Consider the following 23,758-nt stretch of genomic DNA (forward strand, 5'->3'; position numbering starts at 1 on the left):
TTGTATTTGATGTTCATGTACATGTCTGTCTGTGTATGGCCATTTTAGTAGTGTACTCATGAGAGGGTTCCTGTTTTTCTTCCTTATTGAAAGCATTGTTTTAGGGACTTTCTTTCCCTCTTGGGTGGTTTTTGCAAAATTAAATGTGGAACATACTAACAAACCCAGGCAGTAAGGAAAGTGTTGCCTTAGAGGATCTTTGCTTGACTAGACACAGTTTTGGGAATTTTAGAAATTTTAGAGGAATGAGTTTTCACATTCCCTTGAATCCTTACTCAAGTTGTACTCATCCCTAATTTTAGTCTGTCTGTGCTAGACTGCCACTTAGTACCATGGCAAACACAACACTGTTGTCAAGCAGGGATTATCAGCTACAGCACTGCTCATGGTATTTTGTAGATTACTGTTTTTTTGGTTTTTTTTTTTATTTCTGTGAGATGTTCTGTGCTGAGGCTGTGGTCTCCTGAGTCCTAGAGGTAGGAGAGAGGTGTTCTTTCAATGGTGATGTGCTTGTTTGACATCTTTATTACTTAGTTGAAATTAAGCTTTACTTTGTCCAAGTTCTTGGGCACCTTAACATTTCTTAACTTAATTGTTCTTCCAGTGGTTTTCCAGGACTTGCATTGTTCCTGGTCAATGAAAACTTCTGGGACCTAGATGCAATATGATTTGAGGCTTAGGTGTTTTTCAAATTCTTTGCAGTGGCAGCAGCATAGACCTGACAGCCTGGTTGGCGTTCCCTGTGCAAGCTGGGTGATCCATTCATGAGGGGTCACGTGATGTGTTGTGCTTGTTCTTGGCCTCCTCCTTCATGAGTGGTTTACCACATTCATCTCCTCATCAACTTCCCACCACTCTGCAGCTGCCAGCTGCCTTGCCAGCTTCAAAACTGTTTATTTAATTTTGGAACAGACATCATGGTTTCACAACAGCACTACCAGAACCTGTTCTTGCTCTGATAGGGACTCCTGCAGACATAACCCTAATTCAATGTCAATTTTAAAGCCTTCTGCTGTATGAAATGTCTGGCAGAAGAAAGGCCAGAGAGTTACTCCTGTCTAATACTGATCCAAAGGATCAGTAGCATTACTGATCTCTGGGGCATGTAGTGCAAATAGCTGTTTTCCAGAATTCTGGTTTAGTCTCAGTTTCCTAATGGAAGGTGATTTTCTCTCTTAATAGGTATGTCCCATGGAACTACCACGAAACCCAGATGGGCACGTATGACTTTTTTGGTGGCAAAGATCTAGAGTATTTCCTGCAGCTTGCCAATGACACTGGATTGCTTGTTATCCTGAGAGCTGGACCTTACATCTGTGCAGAATGGGACATGGTATACAACCTTTTGTAACAGCTCACTTCTAGGGTAAATCTAGTGCAAGTATTTCTTAAAGTAGACAGACTTACTCACTGATGTATCCTTAGACAAGAGTCTTGGTGTAGTGTGTTAAAATCCATGCATCCTAAGTGACTTCTTACAATACAAACTTACTTCTGTATTTTTTTTTCATTAGGAATTACTACTTTCTTGTAGAAAATCAGTTTTCCTGTCTCAGTATATGTCTTAATAAGAGGCTAAATTCTTCTTAGGATTCCTAAATATGTTGCTGTTTCCCTTTCTTTTCCCAGGGAGGTCTTCCTGCATGGCTGTTGGAAAAGAAATCTATTGTTCTCAGGTCTTCTGATTCAGGTAGAGACATCAGAAAAGGCCATTAAAAATATACTGTAGCAGCAAGGCAACTTTCTGTTTGAGGCCATTACTAAATAATTCATATTTCAGCTCAAGTTTTCTTATGAGTAAAATCTTCAATACTTTTAATTAGAAGAGTGCATTCAAAAAGTGTGTAGAACAATCAAAGTAGGGGAGAAAGTTTCCAAGGTATTGTCAAGTTGGTGCCAAGAGGGGAATCATTGTCACCATTGAGGAGAAGAATGCTTCAACTGTGAGGTTTTTGGATTTGCCACAGCCACTCATAATGGGGATTCTTCTTGGCTGGTTAACGTGCAATCCAGAACAAGTTACAGCATTCTCATGTGCTCCTGTTTAAGAACCAGACATGGGAGAATAAGATGAGACAGGAGGTTAATGTGTTTATTGGAGTGAATATACAGATATATCCAACTTCAGTTCTGCTAGCTGTGGTTAAATTATCTATTTAAAAAATAATACATAGATCAACAGTTGAATTTGTCTTCCTATTGAAATGCATTAGGACAACCTGTGAGATATAATGAAGTTCTTCTAGTTCATCAGTATTTAAATGTTTTATTTTTTAGTAAACTGTATTGGAAGCATTTATGAACAAGTAGAAGAGCACATTTGTTCAAGTATAAGAGCAAACTGTTCATTAAATGCTGTTCATAATTTACATAATTAGAAGACTACGTAAAGATGACCCATGTGTAATTTAAAACAAAATTAGAAAAAGGCAGAAAAGTTGTGAAACATGCATACTTTGTGTATCACAGATTACCTGGAAGCAGTAGAGAGATGGATGGGTGTCCTTTTGCCAAAGATGAGACCTTATCTCTATCAAAATGGAGGTCCAATCATCATGGTGCAGGTAACTTTCTGAAAATCAGATGAACCCAAGCAACATGAATGCTTACACCGCTCTTGCAGACACACCATGGGTCTTGGGTGGTGGTGTCACAGGTATTTCTTAAGTTTCAGGTAGCTGCAAGATTCTGATGAAATACCTTATCCTAAAGAACTGAATCCACTGTTTCTAGGACTCAGAGAGCCCTGATCCGTTCTATCAAGGTTGTTTCCCACAGCTGTATAAAGCAATAGAGGGAACTTGTGTAACTTTTTAGATCTGAGGTTTGTGGCAATTCTCGCATAAAGCCAAAATGCATACAGTTGCCTGAAACAGTCTGACAAGAAAAAGGGGAATAAGAATACCCTTAGATAGAAGCAAAAGCAGTATGGAGTAAGCCTAATTTAGCACCTAACTTAAGTTGTAAATGTTTCAGAGCACAATTTTGTATGTTCATGGTGAGTAGCTTCTGTCCTAAACTCCTTCTAGATAGATGTATGGGAGTGATTGTCCTATATTTGTAGTATTTGATCATAACAAAGCTTTATTTCAATTTCTTTTCAATTTCTGGTGCAGGATGGGATAAGTGACCCTTCTTGTAATATGCAAAAGATAATTTTGTTGAACAGTGTGGTTTGTCTGTTGAGCAGAAGCACTGGGCAAAATTATTCTTTGGCAGAAATAAGATGCTTATAACAGGATTTCCAGAAATAACCTTCAGGATTGGAACCTATGGTATCTGGAGCTGAAAAGTTCATCTCCTTGGAAAAGGGGCAAGATGTGTGCCTCGCAGTAGTAGCACAGTTGTTCTCCATTAAATCCTTTTGAGTCCATTTCAGGGCTTTGTGGTTCATGTGAGCCCTTTGTAGATGTCTCTGTTCTGAATGTCCAGTTTTGTTGTAGCTTTGATCATTTCACAACCTGTTCTATGGTTTTATTGGTCTGCTTGGGAGGTGGGTTATAGATCTCAAATTTTAGTAGAGACTATTATGATCACTGTAGCTAAACAGATACTTTGGGTGGGGACAGAATTTTGCAGGAAAATGGCTTAGCTCTGCACAGTGATGGGTCCACTGTAAAGTACAGTTGAGAGGAATGAGTCTTGTCTTCTCATACTCCTCAGATCTGGAGTTAGTGACATTTTCAATATTGCTATCAAAGGAAGAAGAGGGTTGAATTTGTGCTTTCTGTTTTGTTATCTGATGCAGACTGAATTGGCTATGGCTTTACTGACTTGCTTTTGCTCTGCAGGTAGAGAACGAGTACGGAAGCTACTTCGCTTGCGACTACGACTACCTGCGCTTCCTTCTGAAGCTCTTTCGCCTGCATCTTGGGGATGAGGTGGTGCTCTTCACAACTGATGGTGCCAGCCAGTTTCACTTGAAATGTGGGGCTCTCCAGGGTCTTTATGCAACGGTGGACTTTGCTCCAGGTTGGAGACTGCTGTTTGATTCCAAAAATTCTAAGCTCTGTGTGTTTGTTGCAGGACAAACTTACTTGACTGCTTGCCAAACTTGCCTGCTTTGTTTAAATGGGGTAACAGGCATTTATGTGTATTTGACATACTCTTAAACATTCAAGAATCGCCCATGACCACTGAGTTAGAAAGTCATAATCACTTCCTTCCATCTTGGAATCATGAATAGCCAATTTATGCTGCTCATAGTACATATCTCCTAAAAATTAGCAATAATAGTTGGCATTGATTCCTTGATTCTTTTAATATTCCTTTTTGGTGTTGGGGTTTTTTAATGTCCTTTGTCTGTCGTGGAATCCAGCAATCCAAATACATTTCTTTTTATGCCAGAGGTTATTAGAAAAAAAATACTGTTGAAGATCATCATTAGAAATGTGCACACTGCTACAATTTGCTGTGTTATAGGTCTGAAGAATGGCTAAGCATTAGTAGTGTGATCAGAGAGTACCATTTTGTTAAACGAGTTAGGGATTTAAATGTTTGTATACTGCATGGACTTAACAAAATAGGCTTAAGGCACAAGAAACAAACTCTAAGACCAATATTTTCGTGGTTTTTTATTGTGCAGCCTCTTCTGTACCTTATTCTCTCTACAACCAAACACATGTGCTTAGCAGGGATCTGTTTTCTTGCAAGTTGAATGAAATTGTGGATGTCTTCATGTGTATCCTTTTGTGGGATTCACATTCTCTGAACCTGAGAGAAGCAGTGAGGAAAGCAGAGAAGAGAATGATCAAAACAATTCTTATCTCATTTGCTGCTCCTGTGTTGTGCCAAAGTAGAATGCAATATGGAGATTGTTTACCCAAAGTGATGGTGTTTTGTTTCCTTGGCCTATCAGGGCCAAGCACGTGTCCAGACTGTTGGTCAGCAGACAGTCACGAGATTCTGGGCAGTTGAGTGCTTGTGCAGTTTCAGTTTAGATGTAGTGTAATATAGTATAGATTAATAGGATAATAAAGCAATTAATTAGCCTTCTGATATCATGGCGTCCTCCTCATCATTCCTCCCACCAATCAGGCAAAATTACACCGATATCCTTTATGCAAGAGAAGTTGTTTCCAGCCATTGTGGCTTCAGCCACTAGGAGTGATCAAGAGTGAAACACCTCTTTAGATTGCCTGGTTTCTGCTCTTCCCCGTAGCCTTGGTAACGTAACCCCAGACTTAGACTTTCCAATGATCAATAGCAATTCTGACATATCTCAGACTTCTTTATGCCAGGATGTCATTTCTGAGAAAAGCTGGGTTTTCAAAAGATGTGTCTCAAAAGCAAAGACACGCAGGCATGCATATGTGCACGTATATATTTAAAATAAGTTTTGCAAGTTAAACATCAGAATCAAAAGTATTGATTCCTGTGTTTGCTGGAGCAGCTTTCTTGTCGTGATTTTTGCTAGGCTGGAAGGGAGATAAGACACCAATTTCAATAAAATGATGGACCCAGAAAATTATGGATATAGCAATTCAATTTTATTTCTTTCTGTTTATAGGTGGCAATGTCACAGCAGCATTCTTAGCTCAAAGGAGCAGTGAACCCAAGGGCCCTTTGGTATGTGTTTTCACTTAAACTTTTTGTATCATGTCTAATCTTGAAGTTGTTAATCAGAGAGGGATTGACAGCAGTGCTTGAACAATTTTAGGGACCTGTTGACGAAGCTATAATTTCCAAGTCAGAAAAGTGAATAGAGGAACTTCTCTGTGTGTTTGTCAAATCCGCGTTAACTGCTGCTCTGCAAATGTTATTTTAGTCTCAAAAAGTAATGATTTTGCTTCAGTAGTTTTCCTTGCTAAGACAAATGTTTACAAAGCAGCGGAAACACTAAGGATGGTTAGACAAGTTAGTGAGATATGTGTGTAGGTAGAAGTTAAAAGCAGAATTAAAAGGGCAGATTAGAAGTTGTTTCCTGTTTTCAGCTACCCTAGAGGTTTTATACAAGCTATAGTGGGATGTGAGAACACTGGAAGCCATTTTGAGAAAGGGAGAAGGCCCATTAAGGGTACAAAATTATCTCTGTGCTAAGGAGTTGTTTAGAAAGCAATTTGAAATATTTTTCATTACATCCAGTTTGTGTATGCTATTCTGCAGAGAATATGTTGATTCCATAATTCATTTGAATGCCAAGCATCTGAAACACATCCTTGTTGCCAGGTTCCCAGGAAATCGATACTCTTTGATGCTTAAGCAATTGTTTTCAGAATGTCCCTATAAAATTATTGAAACAATCCTTTAATTCCTTTGACCTGTAGTCTGCTGAAAAGGACTGATCTAGTATGTACTTTGCTGTATTTATAGTAGTTTAAAAATGGCTCAAATTAGTCAAGGTGCCTTTTTTTCCTTCCCTCTTACAGTTATGAACCTTAATTCACATTGCATTCTGTTCTTGTTCCCTCTTCATGTTTTCCATTCCTCTTTTGCCCTTCCTCCTTTCAGGTTAATTCTGAGTTTTATACTGGATGGTTGGATCACTGGGGGCACCGTCATTCTGTTGTGCCCGCAGAAACTATAGCTAAAACACTTAATGAAATCCTGGCACGTGGTGCTAACGTTAACCTGTAAGTGTGTGTTCAGTAGAGCTTAATTTTGGGGGGATTTCTTTTCCCAGTTCAGCAAAACCTGATTTTTTTTCTTTTTAGGTACATGTTTATAGGTGGGACTAACTTTGCCTATTGGAATGGTAAGAAATTATTTAAATTATACTAATGGTGGAGGGGAGCTGTTTTTGAATTAGGTAGTAATGTATTTTGTGAAAGAATGAGCTGTGCCTACTTGTCCATGGCAAAATACATGACTGCACTAGCTGTTCTTTGTTTATTGCCAACATGTTGTACCAAACCTTCATGGCTACTTCTGCTTCACTCGGTGCTGTGAAACAGTTGGAACACAAATAAATTTGTTTCTCTTCAGAATATTTCACAGAGTGGTGTAAGCTCACAAGGATATTGTCCTCCTTCAGGAACAGTTTTTTATGCCAAAGCCCAAACATCAAGGCGTACACTGAATCTAAAAATGTAGCAGATTCTGTCTGTAATCAGAAAGAATTCTGACAGTTGACACCTTTGGAAAAAAATTCATCTCTTCCACTGTTTTTATTGCTTTTTCTTTTTTCCTCCTCCCCTAGGTGCTAATATGCCTTACATGCCTCAGCCCACTAGTTATGACTATGATGCTCCCCTGAGCGAGGCAGGAGATCTGACAGAAAAGTATTTTGCCTTGAGAAAAGTCATTGGTATGGTGAGTGTCTCCAGGACATTTTTAGAATGGTTCTTTGAAACATCATCCAAACTCTCTTGTTCTTGTGTTGGTGTAAGTTGCTTCTCAATGTACTATTTTCTGCAGCTGGGGGAAGTGAAATGGAACCTTACAATTAGGCCAACTTAACTGCTTCTTGTTACAAAAAACAAAAGATCTTGCACCTCTCTCGCTATTCTTTCTGTCCCAATGGCTTCCTCCTTCATTTTAGAGGAGAGGATACTGGTTTAGATCTGACTCTGATATGGTTCAGCTCTTCTTTTTTGCTATATTTGTTTTCTCTCAAGGTCAGTGAGGTGAATCAGCTCACTCAGTAGGAGAGCCAGTGCTGCCACAGGGGGAGCAGAGGGAGATGGGAAGGGTTTGGCTGGGAGTAGAGATGGAGGAGGAGTGTACGGAGCTTTTTCCTTGCAGCGTCAGTCAGCCATTCAGTCAGCTTAGGCTGATGACCTGATGTCAGCCCAATCTGTGCTGCAGTTTAGTGCTTTGGCTGTCTGTCCCAAACTTCATGTTGAGGTTTTGGGCCTCTGAGAAAGACCAGGGTTACTCAAAAGAGCACATCTTGGTTTTGTGTTTTCACAAACTGCAACTAGTGGGTGGGACCAGCTTTGCCTTGCTGTAAAAATTCACAGTGTCTCCACAAACTTGGAGTAGATTGAAGTAGAACATGGAACCTCTGTCTGTGTTTTGAATAGCCTCACACTGGAGGCTGTTCAGATGAGGCTTAAAAATGGGTTCCATGTGAATCCCAAGGCTCAGGCTTATAGTCACTATCCCGTTGCATACCAGCAACATTCCTATGCACTAGAAGACATTTTTATTCTAAGAGTAGGTCTCCCAAAAGTGTACTACACTTTATCTATGGTTGAGAATGCCTTTATCTCTTTAACTGTGGAAGGCCTGCTGTGGATTTTTTTTCTTCAATTTCACCATTATCACTAAGCCTGATGGGATAAATTGATGGGATAATTTTGATGGCCTTTCCAAGGGGAGTTTCCTGTCTTGATACAGCTTTTCTCACCAGAGAAATCCACAAACTTCCTGATTTTGAGTTGTTTTCTTCAAGGTGCAAGACCCCTCTCTGAGATGTAAGTAGTAATCTAGTGCAGTGAGAGAGCCTTGATAAGATGTGAAATGTTCACTATAACCTCAGGTGTGTTGGGTCATTTTTTGCTGTGGTTGGTTTGTTTCTTAATTTGCATGTCCATAGATTTTCAGTGATGTTTTCCTGTCACTATTGTGGATTCTAAACCTGTAACAAATTATCCACTCAGTTGCGGTTTGAGGTGAAGCTGATGAAAGAAAATAAAGTTACTTGTAACAAATGACTGTTTTCAACACGTTAGCTGTGCTACAAGGATAACATTAAAGTGTTCCTTTACAGTTTCCATTAGTTAAAAAATGTAATGAAGATTTTAAGTCTACAGTTTCTTTCAATTGCTGATACCATTCTTTTAGTTTTTACTGTTGAGGCTGAAATTTCCTGCTTTTGATTTCTCCTCTTGGGTGAATACAACTTTTGTTTTCTTTAAATCTGGGAATCTTGATTGTGTTCCAATACAAAGGAGAAGAAATTAACTTCTTACTGGAAATGTAAATCAGGCTTTCATCCATCCATGACTGACACTTGACAGGGTAGCATTGGGAATTTAGTGCTGTGGTCTGTTAAAAACAAAACACAAAGCCTCCAGCTAAATAAAAAACCTTTCAACCCCTAAACAAATTTATTTAAACAAAACCCTCACAAGGTAAGCACTCCAAAGTTACCAATTTGCAGATGGAGACACTCTTCACAAGGTTGGTCTTTTGTACATGTTTATTAGAATATAGGTTTTGATTGATGTTCACACGGGTATCTCATCTGCAGAAGTTTTTTCTCTGATATGCAGACAGGCCATGTTTAGTTAATGAAAGAACAGATGTGAAGAGTGGCTATTAAATAATGTCAGGAGGGGGAGAAGGGAATGATGGCAAGGAGAAAAGAAGGTTGTAGGCATAGAAAGTAGAAGGCCAAGATACTGGGCAGAAAGCCACTGTCTGGTCTGCCACGCCTCAAAGGTGTCCAGGAAAGGAGTGAGTGAGTGAGTGAGTGAGTGAGTGAGTGAGTGAGTGAGTGAGTGAGTGAGTGAGTGAGTGAGTGAGTGAGTGGAGGCCCTTCATCCCTTCTCTCTGCTGATTTCTGGTGATTATTCTTAAAAGTACAGGACAAGAAGCAACCAGAAGTAGATGGGTGGTCAGCGTTTCTTTGTCGTGTTTCCCTGTGACTAACTGGACAGTTGTCTAGAACAGGAACAGAGGGAAGCTAAAGATGGGACCTCAGGGATTTCATGGAGCTGTGGTCTCCAGGCCTGTTTCTCAAGGACCCCAGCCCAGGTAGTAATGGAGTAGCAGGTGGTGGTGGTGGAATATCATAACACTGAAAGGAAAGGCACAAGAGGCTAGTAATTCCTATAAGGAAGTGTTGCTCACAAAGGGTGAGATGGAAATACTGTCTCAGAGATTTGTAAAGGTTCACTCAAGCTCCCATGAACTGGGAGAGGACTGCAGAAAAGCTGTGGAAGAGAGTAACTCAGGCTTAGCCACAGGAGGGCTCCAAGGGCATTGGGAATTTTGGTCGTTCACTTTGTTCATTATGCTTTTTACCTTTACCTAATGTTGAATGGTTATTAAAAATTGCTCACCTTATGTGATCAAGTAAAATTTTTTCTTTTGAAAAAACAAACAAAAAACTCCATCTGAAGACTAGATGCAGCTGTAACCTGTAGGGGGTTATTTACTTTTAGCCAAAGTTATAATTCTGTAAGTTGTGAAATGTAAAGTGAGAATTCAGTTAAAGTGTGTTTGTACTTAACTTGTGTGTGTGTATGTGTGTTTTTTCTCCTTCTCTTTCTAGTATAAGGAGTTACCAGAAGGTCTTATCCCTCCAACAACACCCAAATTTGCATACGGGAAGGTTCGCTTGCATAAGGTAAATTAGCATCTGTAATACACTGTGTATCTTTTCATGATGCTCTCTGTTTGCTTTTTATTAAAGTATTTATGAGGGTGTCACAACAGGCTCTAGATATACTACAAAATAAAGAAGGAAACCTTGAAAGCAAACTTTGAGGAAGGAGGGAACACAGTTTGGGTGTTAGGAACCATGCCTGTATTAGAAAATGATCAAATGCATCTTACGTGGCTGTAAAAAGATAGTGTTTACAATATGCAGTATGTGCCTGAAGCTTTGCTGAACTGAAATTAATATATTAACACAACAGATTCATAGTTGTTTAAGATTACTCATATATCAGTAGCTGGGGGATTACTCATGTAGCTGGGGAAATGTTGCCATGAGACTTACAACAAAGTGTTTTTGTAGCTGGTGATGCCTCTAAAGTGGAAAGAAAAGTAGGAAATATGTATTTTAAATACTTCCAGACCTTTAAATTTTGAATGTGGAACATTTTTGATAAATTTGAAAGTTTTATTGGTAAAGTTTCTGACAAGATCTGTAGCTGATGAGAGAAATTAAATTGGTTTCCTGCTGAGGGAAAAGCACACAGAACTAAGCACTCAGAACCCAGCCTGTGTGACAATAGTGATATAGCTGGTCAGCTCACAAATATCTGGGGTTTGACCATAGCACCATCATTTTAGGACCAAGGACAATTTTTTGTGAGATACATTTGAGAACTAGGTTCCTGCAGTGAGTGAAGTGGATGGTTTAATGGGCAACAGAGGAGACTGCAGGTATGAACTTGGCTATATTCTTTCTGCTGGGCACAGACAAGTTTTGAGAGGGAAGATCACTGCAGTTGATGTGCTGGATACTGTAACTCCTAATGCTCTGATTTCACACTCTGTAATTTCAATTTGGCAGTTATTTTTCCAGTTAGTTGTGTATCTCATCTCTGCAGCTGAAGCATTGCAAAATCTAGTAGTGATAAGGCTTTGCAGGCATTTTCAAGTCATTCCGCTCAAGTGGTGGGCAGAAGAACGTTTTGCATAAAAGTGGTTCATCTGTGAAGTTGAAAGAGATCTGTATCACTTTCAACAACCTTTGAGTGTCTTCTTCCCATATGAGGTTTCACTGAACTGGCAGCAGTGACTAATTATAGGCTCTTATCGCTACACCCACCGCTGTGGCTGCTGTCTTTGGTTGCAAGCACTTGGCAGCCCAGTTATCAGATATTGACTCTCCCATCTTGTCATGGCTCGTGGTGCTCAGATAAGGCTGTCCAGTTTCAGTAGAATGAAAAACTTTCTCTTTCATGCCTTCAAGAAATGAGTGCTGCTGGACTCTTAGAAGGGTCAGATGACCAAACTTGCTCAAATATTGCATCTTTGACCTGACCTGCCCCTTCTACACTTCATGAATTTTTGAGAGGAAGCGTTTCACTCTCCAGGCATCCGTTTTAGGAATGCAGATGGCATGTCTAAACTGCCAGATGTAAGGTTCCTGTCACGCTTGTACATATACTGCCGTCTGCATTGAGAGCCTCTGGAACTGTTTTCTGTGAAGAAGGTGGCCTATTGCTCTGTGACCCACTGCTTAGCTTTTGCTCTGCTGGGTTACCCTGCAACACAAGTCGAATCTCCAATCACAGAGGGCTTGTACTGTGCCAGCCCAAAGCTGCCTTCCCAACTCCTTTCTAGCTCCAGCTGGAACCAGCTGCAATATACCTTGTTGTGTGAAGGAGCCTTAATGTATTTTGGTGACTATCAGAGAGGGAATATTCTAAATAATAGCACTTAGCTTTGGTAACAGTAAACTTCCTAGCTATGTTATTGGCAGTGACAGTCAGTGCTCACACAGGTACTGTGTGGATCTTCACTCTGCAGCTGAGGTCCAGCAGTCAGTCTGCCACAGAGAGCATTGTGTATACTCCAGTGAACCAACTCCCCTGACACTTTTGCAGAAAGGATGAGAGAAAGGAGACTCTGAAGTATTTTTAGGGGTCATATGAATGTACTTTATAGAGGTATATGTAACCAGAGCAAGATGTTCTCTATCTTTGTTTTCCTCAAGATATTTTGTGGTAATTCAGTCCTTAAGCATCAAGTCCTCTGATGAGACAGTTACTCATTTTGAGCTATTGATTTATTTTAAAGAATCCTTCTGGGTGGGAAAAATACAGTTTATTAAAAAATGCTGGAAACACTGACATTGGTATGTAAGAGCAAAGGCAGGAAAGCAGATGATATGGGAAAAATCTTGTTGCACAGATGCAGAAGAGTAGTGTTGAAGATGAGGAATGAGGGCAAGCAAAGGCAGAACCACAGTAGATGGGCTCCAGAAGTGTGAACAAGATGATAGGTTTTAAGGACTGAAGCCCCAGAACTTGGGAAGCATTGTTCCAGAGGGGAGTAAATTAATCTTGGTTCCTGTGATGTATCCACATGGCTGTGCAGGCTTGTGAGCAAGTGGTAGTTTCTGGTTACCACTTGGGGGGCCCTAAGAAGTGCTTGGTCACAAGAAAGTGCTTGCCCTAGCACAGCAGCCTGCAGACTTGTAAGTTCTGGAAAAGTATTCAGTTCTTAAAATGTGGAGAGCTCAAGCAATAGCAAGTAGCAGGCAGTGCTAATGTGTGTTGGGTCTAGAAAGGGGTTAAGCAAACAGGATGCTGCCTGTAGTTGATATTTCTGTTGGAGCTATTTCATTCCTTTTTTCTGTCATGATTGGCTTTATACTTGGGTTTTTAAGACTTTGCTTTGGAGGATTAAATAAGTATTGCTTTTATTTTTAGCAGTCATCTGTTGTTTTACAGGTTGTTTTTAAAAATTCCTGACAATATTTGTAATTTTTAAGTTTACTGGTAAATTTCTCTTGTGGTACTGCTTGTCCACTAAGTAGCAGTCAACAGGAATGTGCAGCAAGACCAAATCTTGTCTTGAAGGGTTCTTTTGTGTGTACCACCGAAGACTGAAAAGCTGAACAAAAATAAACTACTGAAGTTTCAAAGAAACAACCTTCTACCGATCCCTAGGTGAATCATACCTGGTTGACCCATATTCAGAAGAGAAGCCCCTTTGGTAGCAGGGACTTAAAAATAAAAAGTCCAACAGGCACATATACAAGCTGCTAATACTCGGGTCAGCAAGGCACAAAGCAGCATTCATTGCCGCTTAGTTGCTCATTCAAGTGATGACCATGTCTTAATGCTGCTTGTATTCATTTCTGGTTTTGCTGTCCACCTAGGGCTAAGACTATTAATGCCCATGGAACGGTTCAATTCTATAAATTACCTTTGTCAGTGTTTGTGCATCTCTTGCTTCACAGCTCTTGTTGAAGATCTGATTTAGCTAAATCTCTCCTGTGGCATGGCAAGTCTTACATATTGCTGTAACATTACTGGCTCCCTTGGAGGAGCACAAGATAAGGAGTGGACCATGTATGCAGTCTGGAATGTTTGGGAAATTTTACTGTATGAAAAATGATTGCGATTTTAGGTACGACTTTCAAACTGAAAACATAAGAGCAAGCTACTTTCATCAGAATTTTGCAAGCCATGTTTGACCAGCAGTCTTCTTGCACAAGTGAACATGCTTGGCTGTGGGCTAGTAAGGGTGACCCAACCTCCAGACAGTGTTGGTGTTGCCTTTTTTTTACTTAAGACTTGCTTGTTCCTAGGTAGAATTAAGACATGCTTATTTCAGAAGTCTGTTTAGATCTGTGGCTACATGGTTGTTGTGGTTTAATCCTGGTAGGCAGCTGAACACCATGCAGCCACTCATTCTCTCCCAGCAGGGTGGGAGAGTCAGAAAGGTAGAGGTGTGAAAACTTGTGGGTTGAGATAAAGAGAGTTCAGTAGGTAAGCAAAAACTGCACACATAGATAAAGCAAAATAAGGAGCTCGTTTGCTACAACCTTTGCAGAGGGAGGCACTCAGCCTTCCCAGGGAAGCAGGGCTCCATCATAGAATCATTAATGTTGGAAAAAATCTGAGGTTACTGAGTCCAAGCATTAACCCAGTCACTACTGTGTTCTTCACTAAACCATGTATCAGAGTGCCACATCACACACCTTTTGAACAATTTGTGTGTGTTGGTTACTTGGTAAGATAAACACTGTCACGCCAAACATCTCTCCTTCCTCCTTTTTCCTCCAGCTTTTATTACTGAGCATGACACCAATGGTACAGAATATGCCTTTGGTCAGTGGGGGTCAGCTGTCCTGGCTATGTTCCCTCCCAGCTTCTTGAGCATCCCCAGCCTGCTGTCTGGTGAGAGGAGCAGAAAAGTTCTTGAATCTGTGTAAGCTCTGCTCAGCAATGACCAAAATATCCCTGTGTTATCAGCAGTCTTAGCAAGAATCCAAAACACAGCCCCGTGCTAACTACTGTGAAGAAAATTAACTGTATCCCAGCCAAAACTGCAGACTTAATTATGTGTACATAGACAATTCATGCTGGCTGCTGTTGCATCACTGCAAAATACTGTATGTACATTTTAATATTTCAGTATAACTTTCATGTAAATTCTGCAAAAGTTCAGTTTTCTGTTATTGAATATTTCTGTTATTTGAGTACCTTCAGAAGTTTGTACTGCTGTGAGTACTCTTACAGTATAGTTTTACATGCTTTTAAACACCTTTTTTGCCTTCTTTTTTATTAAGCATTTGAATGTAAATCTGGTATATGAGAGGTGTCTGAATGTCTAATATGTAGTTACCACTGAAGAGTGACAATAATTCTGGGCAAACAGACTGACATCTTTCATCAAAAATCATATGCAATTGATTTTTTGAGCTTGTAAGACATTAGGCATATTGTATGCATTTTAACTAACCTAAAACTGATGATGGTATTTGAGAGAGAATCATAGATGGGTAGAATATTCCATATTGACAATTAAAGGCAATTTAATTGTACACATCTAAATCCTTATTCAGCAAGGTATTTATGTGTGTGACTAGCCTAAACCTTGCCCCCAGTCTCATTAAAACCAGTCCAACTACTTACATATGACAACTTAATTACAGCCTTAGAGTTTCTAAAATAATTTAAGACTAAATAGAGTAAATTCACCTTGGATGGCTCTTGATGGAATTAAACTGTATTCCTACTTAGTTCAGAATGATTCTGGAGTAACTCAGTGGGAATCACTGGCATTTTCCCTAGTTGATACTAAGTATAACTTAGCAAAATTTAGATAACGTATTGCTTTGTATTAATCATCCTGAGCAGTTGTGTTTCTTTATACAACTTTTGTGAGAAACTCCTGGGGTAGTTCTAGTTAAATAATAAAGGGTCACTTTTATTTTTATGAATGCATAGCAAAATTAGAGCATCTGTTTTTATTAAAACACTACTCTACATGTGGCACGTTTCTTTCAGAGTTCATCAGTTGTGTCTGCTATATTGTATTTTAAATGTCTGCAAGGATGGTGTAAATATTTGTTAACCTTCTGGACACATGGAGCTAGCTGACTTGATGGGTGGATGTGCAAGCTGTTACATTTCAACTGAAGCTTACTGACTTTCATGGATCTGCCTTTTCTGTGCTGCAGGCAGGCACTGTGTTGGAGGTTCTTGATGGACTGTCACGTTCTGGACCAGTGAGAAGTACTTACCCATTGACTTTTGTTGAGCTGAAGCAGGTGAGGATTCCTCCAGTAGTCACTTTGCAGTAATTTTGTGGAGTTTATTTGAACAACCCTCTGTGGTATTACTCTTCTTATGCCATGTCTTACACTTTATCTAGGACACAAGTAATAGTATTATAAAAGTTCCCTGGATTTTTGCATTGGAGGCCTTTTCATATTCTACAGTGCTCCTGTTTTGCACCTGAGGCTTTCTTCTTCCTGTGGATGTAGGTGTGTGTGCTGTCTAGGCTTTCACCTTGATTTCTCTCCTCTCTGAAATATTAATTTTCAGGTCTTAAATGGCTTTTTTTTTAAATCATCTTCATAGCCCTCTGCTGGATCTGCTTCAGTAGTTCTGTGTCCTCTTTTCCTGAGGACCCCAGAACTGATCACAACATTCCAGATGTGGCCTCAACAGGGCTGAGGAGAGGGGTGGGATCATCTCCCCTGACCTGCTGTCCATGTTTTTCCTAACGTCCTTAGGATACCATCAGCCTCCTTGGTCCCCAGGGCACTGCTGCCTTAGGAACAGCTTGTTGTCCACCAGGACTCCAGGTCCTTCTTCTCAGAGCTGCTTCCCAGCAGATCAGCCCCCAGCCTGTGCTGGTACATGGGGTTATTATTCCCCAAGTGCAGAGCCCTGCACTTGCCTTTTTTTGAAGTTTGTAACTTAACCTCTCCACCCAGCTCTCCAGTCTGCTAAGGTCTCAGGAATGGCTATGACTTTTATATTCTTTCCATTCCTGATGGGGAACTTAGTGAAAATTATTCCAAAATGTTCCTGATGTAAACCATGTAGTATTTAATGGATAACTAGATAATGTTGACTTGATGGATGTATCAATTTCTGGGCACTAGGTGAGAAGTGAACTTACAAGTTTTTTATGTAAACTCAGTTATAAAGGGATTTTCACCAATTTACCTAAAGGTCACCCATTACCTAAAGGTCAAAATAAACTCTAACCTGAAATGGTGTCTGTGATAGTCACTGTCTGAAGTGAATGAAAGTTAGCATTTCAGTGCAGGCATGTAGGCAGAAATGTGCGATATTTTTAATTCATGACCTGAATTGAAACAGCAAAATTACTTGGTTCATTAATCTGTTGGGATTTTTTCTTTTCTTTTCCTAGTATTTTGGATATGTATTGTATAGAACTACACTTCCAAAGAACTATGTGGAGCCAACACCACTGTCTTCAACTTTAAATGGAGTCCATGATCGTGCCTATGTCTCTGTCAATGGGGTAAAATCATTGTTTGCTGGTATTAATTTTTGCCATCGGTGGCCTTCATGAAAGTCAGGGATGCAGACTGGGGTTTTTTTTCCTCCTTTCTTCAGATCACCAAAGCAACCCTGATCATATTGAATCAAATGAGGAAAATAAGGAAGTATATACTTGATGCATACCCAATGTTCAAATTAGTATTGCAGAAAACATGACTATCTATTATCTTGCCATTTTTGACACATTTGAATGTTGATACATATTCATGACTGAGGTGAATAAAAGACCTAGGGAATGGATTTACTTGCAGGTTTATGGAATATGTTACTGATATATATACTTGGTGGCTTTCTGCAATATTTGCAGAGATTTTTTTATTCGTTTTCTCGTATTTATTCCTTTGAGGGTGGAAGAAGGAAGAGGTCTGAGCCTATGTCTTACCTTATAAAACTGGCTTCTAACCACAGTTTCAAAAAAAAAAGTTTATTGTGTAGAATGTAAGCTTAGTCTTTCTTTCCATAAGCAGGGTTTTGGCCTTGCTTAATGAGAATATAAATTCATGTATTTTACAGTCAATTAATATTTGATGCATATTGACTCTTACCACCTTTGTGTCCAGATCAAGCTCATCTTTCCTTGTGTTGTGGGAATAGGAATAAATAAAACTAAATGTTGTTGCACGCATAATTGGAAGATGAAGCCAATGATTAAATCACTGATATTGCCAAAATCTTTTCAGTCGCTGGACTAATTTTGGGAACTTACTGCTTTTGTGAATCAGATGCGTCAAAGCCCACTATAACATCCAGTTGATGTAGTGAAATGTGAATGTTGATGTAGAAGCCCTTTGTGTATGCATGTGCTCACATGCAGGAGGTGGAGAGGAAAGGGATTTTATTTACTTTTTTTTCCTTTGCACTTCTAATCTTTTCATGCAAGTTGAAAAAACAAGTAACAGGGCATTCTTGGTTTTCAGTGTTTATTGTTTTCTTCTTGTTGCAATTCATATAGGTACCTCAGGGTGTCCTTGAAAGGGAGAAATCACTTAAGATAAATATAACTGGGCAGGCTGGAGCAAATCTGGACATCTTGGTAGAGAATATGGGCCGAGTCAACTTTGGTAGATACAATAATGACTTTAAGGTAAGTAAAATATATTGAGTTATTGGATTGTGATGACTTTTCATCTTTTCCACAGGTTAAAAAGAAAGTAGTGAATTAAGAAGAACAAAAAGGTCAGGATTAGAGTGCTGTAACTTTACCTAAAATATAACTAGTCAGTAGTTTCCATCGGAGTTTTCCAGACACCAAAGTCAATGTGAAATTAAAAGCTGCTAGACATCTTTTGAACTTTTTTTGTTTCTTCACTTACATGGTCAGCCAAAGTGCTACCCACAAGATTTTCCGGTTCAGATGAGTTTATAAATAATAATATTAAAATTATTTCTATAAACTCCAAAAATTAGTTTTAAATTGGTCCAGAACTTGATTGCACTTTGAGGCTTGTGAATCCTGAGGTTGCTTTTGGAGGCTGGGGGGATGTATGTATGTGTACATAGATACACTGTTGTATCTTTCTTCTTGTCTCATTTCATTTGTCAGCAGTGTACCCTTGTAGTACTCTTGAGTGTGTCTGGGAAAGGCTGTCCATGAGCACTTCAGCATGCAAAAGTGCCGGTTCACCCAAACTGACCTGGTGTTACTATTATCACAGAGCTTGCCTGTGCTTCTGGGTGTGTGCTACACTTCAGGACTGTTGCCTCCATGCATGAGAGGCTGTGGTGGGTTGGCCTTGGCTGTGCTCATTCTGTCACTCCTCCTCCACCAACAGGAGAGGGGGAGAAAATACAATGAAGAGTTTGTGGTTCAAGATAAGGACGAGGGGATCACTCAGAAATTACTGTCATGGTCAAAACAAAATCGACTTGGGGAACTCAATTTATTCTTAAATATGTCATCAAAGAGATGCTCTCAGAATCACTGATGGGCTCAGCAGTGGGTCTGTTCCAGAGTCAGCTGGAGCTGTCTTTGTCTAACATGGGGCAGCTTTTGGCATCTTCTCAGAAGAGTCCCCACTGCAGCTCCCCTTGCTAACAAACCCTTGCCATGTAAACCCCATACCACAGAGGTACCACTAATGTAGCCCTAGGAAGGGCAGGGGCAAAAAGTAAACTCTTCTGGTTTTAGACTTAATGGGATCCCCAGTGCTGCATAACAGTCAATAAAAGACAGGAATGCTTTAGAGGTGAGTCTTGTATTATGTTTGTGCTGTGTACAGTTCACAGCTTTCCTTTTTCTTGATTTTTGATATTATTAGGATGCAGTAGGTAGCAGTAGTGCTAACTGTGTTCATACTGTCTCTTCAAGATACTTTGCCTTTATCTGAGTGGCAGGGGAAGGAAGCTGGTACCCCAGTGTTTTGCCTTCATGTTGAGGCAGCAGAGACACTGCTTTTATTAATTAATTTATTTATTTATTTATTAACAGGCCAGATGATAAGGAAACCTATACGCTTAGTTTTAAATTAAGGAAAGAGAGTAGAGGTTTAGAGGTTGGATTAAGGAGGTGCTCAGTTGCTGTGGTTGAGCCAAAATTCACACTTACACCTTTTAACCATATAAGAGTGAAAGCAGGTTTGAGAGACATGTCCATAGGGGAAATAATCCTCTAAAAGCAGGATCTTTCTGAGTAGAAAAGGCAGCCTTCCTTGGGTAGCTTTGGACTATGTGCATTGCTTCTTTCTGTAGACTCCATCCCTCATGCTCTCCTTCATGTTGATTTTGAAAACTGGGTGTAATTATACCTTGGGTTTTAAAAATCCATGTGGTTTTGAAAATCAGTTAGGGGAAGAGATTACTGTCTTGTGAAGCCTTGCATTTTTTAACAAAGAGGATAGGTTTTCAGGATTTTGTTTGGCTGGAGTTTCATCACGTTTTTGAGTTTGAGATGGAGCTAGGCATCTAGCTTTTGGGAAGGAATCTTGAAAGGATTTTGGTTTTAAAACATCCTGTTGATCTAAGTCATGTTGTAAAAAGACACAAAGGAAGGAAGAGTGTGGTTTCTGATATTTTATGTGTCTTTTCACATGCACTGGCACCTATATATCAGTTTTACTTAGAAAACTTGTATCCACATCTTGGTACACTGAGTCACTAGCCCAAGACATTAACTTGTACAATAGCAGAGAAAGTGGTATTTACTTCCTATAAATCTTCTCCAGATAAGGATCATTGAATGTGTATTCTTATGCAGACCTAAGTAAGAATGTTTAGTAGGTACTTAATGTAATTTGAAAAAACACTCTGTTGATAGTGCCTACGGATGAGCTTAGGGAGGCAGGTTAGAAAGTTCAGGCTAAAGTTATGTTGCATTACTTCAATTGATTGCTAGAGAGAATAGAGACCAGGTTGTATAGAGTAGTCTTGTCACTTAACTTTTGACACTTGCAGATATTTTATTTTGACTTAAGCAAAATAAGCTCCTGTTCTGTAGTGGACATTAGGTAAAGGAAGAGAAAACCACTTAGTGCTCATACAGGTGGTGAGCTTTTTGGAGACAGTGCAATGATAATGAGATATCACAGCAGAGACACGACATAGTATCAGCTCTCCAAAGCCATGGAAACTGTGGTTTGCTTGTTCCTGTTTGACATGTGATGTTTGCAACATAACTTGTGTTGCACCAGCTGTGAAAACCAGCTTCTGTGCAAGGTCTGTTCAAGCAGTTAAAACCAGCCCCTTGCATTGCACTGAAACAGTGCTTTAGGAACCATAACTGTAACAAAGTTAGGGTGTGTGCAGGGGTACTTCATGTTCTTTTCATTCTTCTTAAATGATGACCTTACCTTGCTTTGGCATTTGGTGTGCAAGCACTCCAGTGTGCTGTAAGCCACTGTGTACATGGTACCATAGAAATGAGATGGGATTCCATGGGCTTGAAGCTGGCTGTAAGCTGAAAGCATTTACCTGAATTGGGCATGTGCATTGATTTTATTGTACTGTATCTTGTCTGGAGAAGATTTGTGGGAAGTAAATACCACTTTCTTTGCTATTGTGCAAGTTTAATGTCTTGGGTTAGTGACTCAGCGTTACCAAGCGATGGTATCTCAGGCTTAATGACATTTAATGTTGCTTCTCCTTTTTATTAATCCTCAGGTTTTGGAATCATGTCCATGTAAAAGCAAAAGAGAAATTTTTCCAGTTACAGGAAAAGAATTTGAAGAAAACTCTTGTGTATCAATGAAAGCCTGAAGCTCTGAAGAGGAACAGATCTTTCACAGAGAATAAATGAAGCCCTTTATTTTTAAGCAAAGCTTATAACTTGGTGAAGACCAGATGCTTGTGTTTTTTGTAAACAGATTGGGAGCCAGCTGTTACTTTGATTCAGTTTTTATTTGTGACTGATTTATAGTTACATCCAAATAACTTCAATAACATGAGCTAATTATATTTTTGTGTTGTTTCTTTTTTCTTCCTCCTAGGGTCTAGTTTCAAATTTAACTCTTGCTCAAGATATACTTGTTGGATGGGAAATCTATCCTCTAGACATAGATGGAGCAGTGAACTACGACATTATTTATCCCCTTCCTAACCAGAAGACATCTGCTGTCAAAGCACTGAGTTACGAAGTACCTACTTTTTACACTGGTACTCTTTCAATTCCTGGAGGGATTCCAGACTTGCCACAAGACACCTATGTCAATTTTCCTGGTTGGACAAAGGTACACATTTTTTGCTGTAAAAACCTCAAAGTCCACTTAGAAAGCTACTGAAACTTCTATGGACAATCAAAGTCCACCTTTCCTAGATGGGTAGAAGTTGGTCATAGAGGTGGGTGTCTCAAATTTATTTAAATTACTAAGAAATGGATTCTTTGCTTTAAGTAAATCTGGGGATGAAACATTGAGAAAAGGGAAACATATTCAAAAGACACATGGTGTTGATGTAGAAAGTGGAGCATCACAAAAAAAACCCCAAACCAAAACAACTGAACCAATCCACCCAAGTTTTTCAGCAGTGAGAAAGATTAACTGTCAGGCTGTTTAGAAGTGTTGCATTCGGTTGCACGGGGAGTTTTTTTGGATCATATTTGGGGTGCTATGTTAGGAACTATGGATCCTGTTGCAAAGCATAAAGTGTTGGACTCTGTGGCTGATGGTGTGCCACAGATATGGATCTAGTGCGTGGAGAAAGTTGCCTGTACCTGGACTGAATGGATGAGGGAGCACTGCTGTGAGAAGCTTGTGGGCAGATTTTTGCCAGTGGGAATTTCTCACAGGGTTGGAGTGTAGCTAGAGCAGGAAGGAATGTGTTTTCATAGTGCCATGTCTGAAACCACCAGCATGCAGGATGGGTGAGGAGCAGCTCAGCTGCTCCTGGTGGGAGGCACAGGGAGCAGAGTGTGTGCACTGAAGTGCTACTCTCTTGGAAGCCTGTGTTTAAGTCCAAGCTTTAGGGAAATGCCGTGGCAGTGTTAGGTAGCAAAATTGTTCTTTTCTGAAACAATTAATTTACTACTATTAAAATAAAGTAGAAGAGCTGCTTTTGGTCTGTCTCCACTGCCAGTATTGTAGTGGTTAAAGCACTTCACAATATGCAGAAGGCTGTGATTTATTGCATGCTCTTGGTGTTGCTGACACTGAGCTTAGATGAGGAAGTCTGTCTTAGTCCCTCTTCCTGTATTGTGCATGTCACACAGTCATTGAATAAAACTGAAAAAATTGCTTTTTTTTCATGGCAACTGGAATCTTAGACCTTTTTAGTAAATTCTGTGACCCTATCAGTCATAAATCTTCTTCAGGAAGTGAAGTGGCCACAACCAGTTGGCAAACTGGCATATTTAAAATGGCAAGGTAGTCCAAGAATTCTTAGGTACTGGTGGAAATCTTTTACTCTGATCTATGGAAACCTCTGTTTTATGTAGTTTGTATAGCCTGTAAAGCAGTCCTGGGGAGAGATTCCACATGAACTTAAGTTTGACTGTTGAATTTATCCTTCAAGTTTTATATGGATTGGATGAGAGTTTTAAGTAAGATACCTGGAAACTGAGACTTTCAGATAACTTTACAAATGAGCAAATTCCTTTAAGGTAGATGGGTATAAATTCCAGTCACTATATGTGGGCCTTAGTTCCTTGCATGGCACTGTGTAAATTACTTAAGTGTGGAGTGGGATTCTTAACAGGAGTTAAAATTCACCTGTCTGAATAGTTGAAAAACCACAGAAGCAGCACTTATCAAGAAAACTTAAAGTCCTAATGATGGTTCTGCCTTTGCAAAGGCAAGGAATATAGCATGAGGGACAGCCTGGAAGGAAAGGTACAGTATTAACAGTGTTAACCTGTGTTGTAGCTTGCTTGCCTTCAGTGCTTTTTAAACCCTTCAGTAGTAATAAAACTTAATTCACCCTCCACATGAGGAATCACAATGCCCTTAAGCATACATGCCATTGAGTGAATATTTAGATTTACTGGACCTTTTTTTTTCTTCAAAAGAAAAGAGGATTTGGAGTCAGAACTGTTCTTGTTTTCTGTGGAATCATGGGCTATAATTGCTGTCCCTGCGAATGGAAATCTTGCTTGTGAAGATGAAGTTCCTTCCTCTTGTATTTTGTCTAGGGCATATTTATTAGTAGATATAATGTCATAATTTGCTTGTTTGGGGCATACAAATTCCTGAGTGTGGAGTCCTTAGAAACTG

At 39.6% G+C, this 23,758-nt stretch overlaps 1 protein-coding gene across 1 annotated transcript in view; it reads left to right on the forward strand.

Annotated features, from left to right (window-relative positions):
* The window catches only part of GLB1 (galactosidase beta 1), a 39,723-nt gene that overhangs the window by 13,925 nt on the left and 2,040 nt on the right, over positions 1–23,758 (forward strand). Inside the window, exons 3-15 of the mRNA XM_030971916.1 lie at positions 1,183–1,333; positions 1,630–1,690; positions 2,470–2,564; positions 3,792–3,972; positions 5,510–5,568; positions 6,451–6,572; positions 6,654–6,694; positions 7,139–7,251; positions 10,163–10,237; positions 15,761–15,850; positions 16,966–17,079; positions 18,073–18,204; positions 21,542–21,781. Coding sequence (XP_030827776.1) covers positions 1,183–1,333; positions 1,630–1,690; positions 2,470–2,564; positions 3,792–3,972; positions 5,510–5,568; positions 6,451–6,572; positions 6,654–6,694; positions 7,139–7,251; positions 10,163–10,237; positions 15,761–15,850; positions 16,966–17,079; positions 18,073–18,204; positions 21,542–21,781 — 1,474 coding nt within the window. The remainder of the gene's footprint in view (positions 1–1,182; positions 1,334–1,629; positions 1,691–2,469; positions 2,565–3,791; positions 3,973–5,509; positions 5,569–6,450; positions 6,573–6,653; positions 6,695–7,138; positions 7,252–10,162; positions 10,238–15,760; positions 15,851–16,965; positions 17,080–18,072; positions 18,205–21,541; positions 21,782–23,758) is intronic.

This window comes from Camarhynchus parvulus, chromosome 2, assembly GCF_901933205.1.
Source record: "Camarhynchus parvulus chromosome 2, STF_HiC, whole genome shotgun sequence".
In the NCBI taxonomy this organism is placed as follows: domain Eukaryota; kingdom Metazoa; phylum Chordata; class Aves; order Passeriformes; family Thraupidae; genus Camarhynchus; species Camarhynchus parvulus.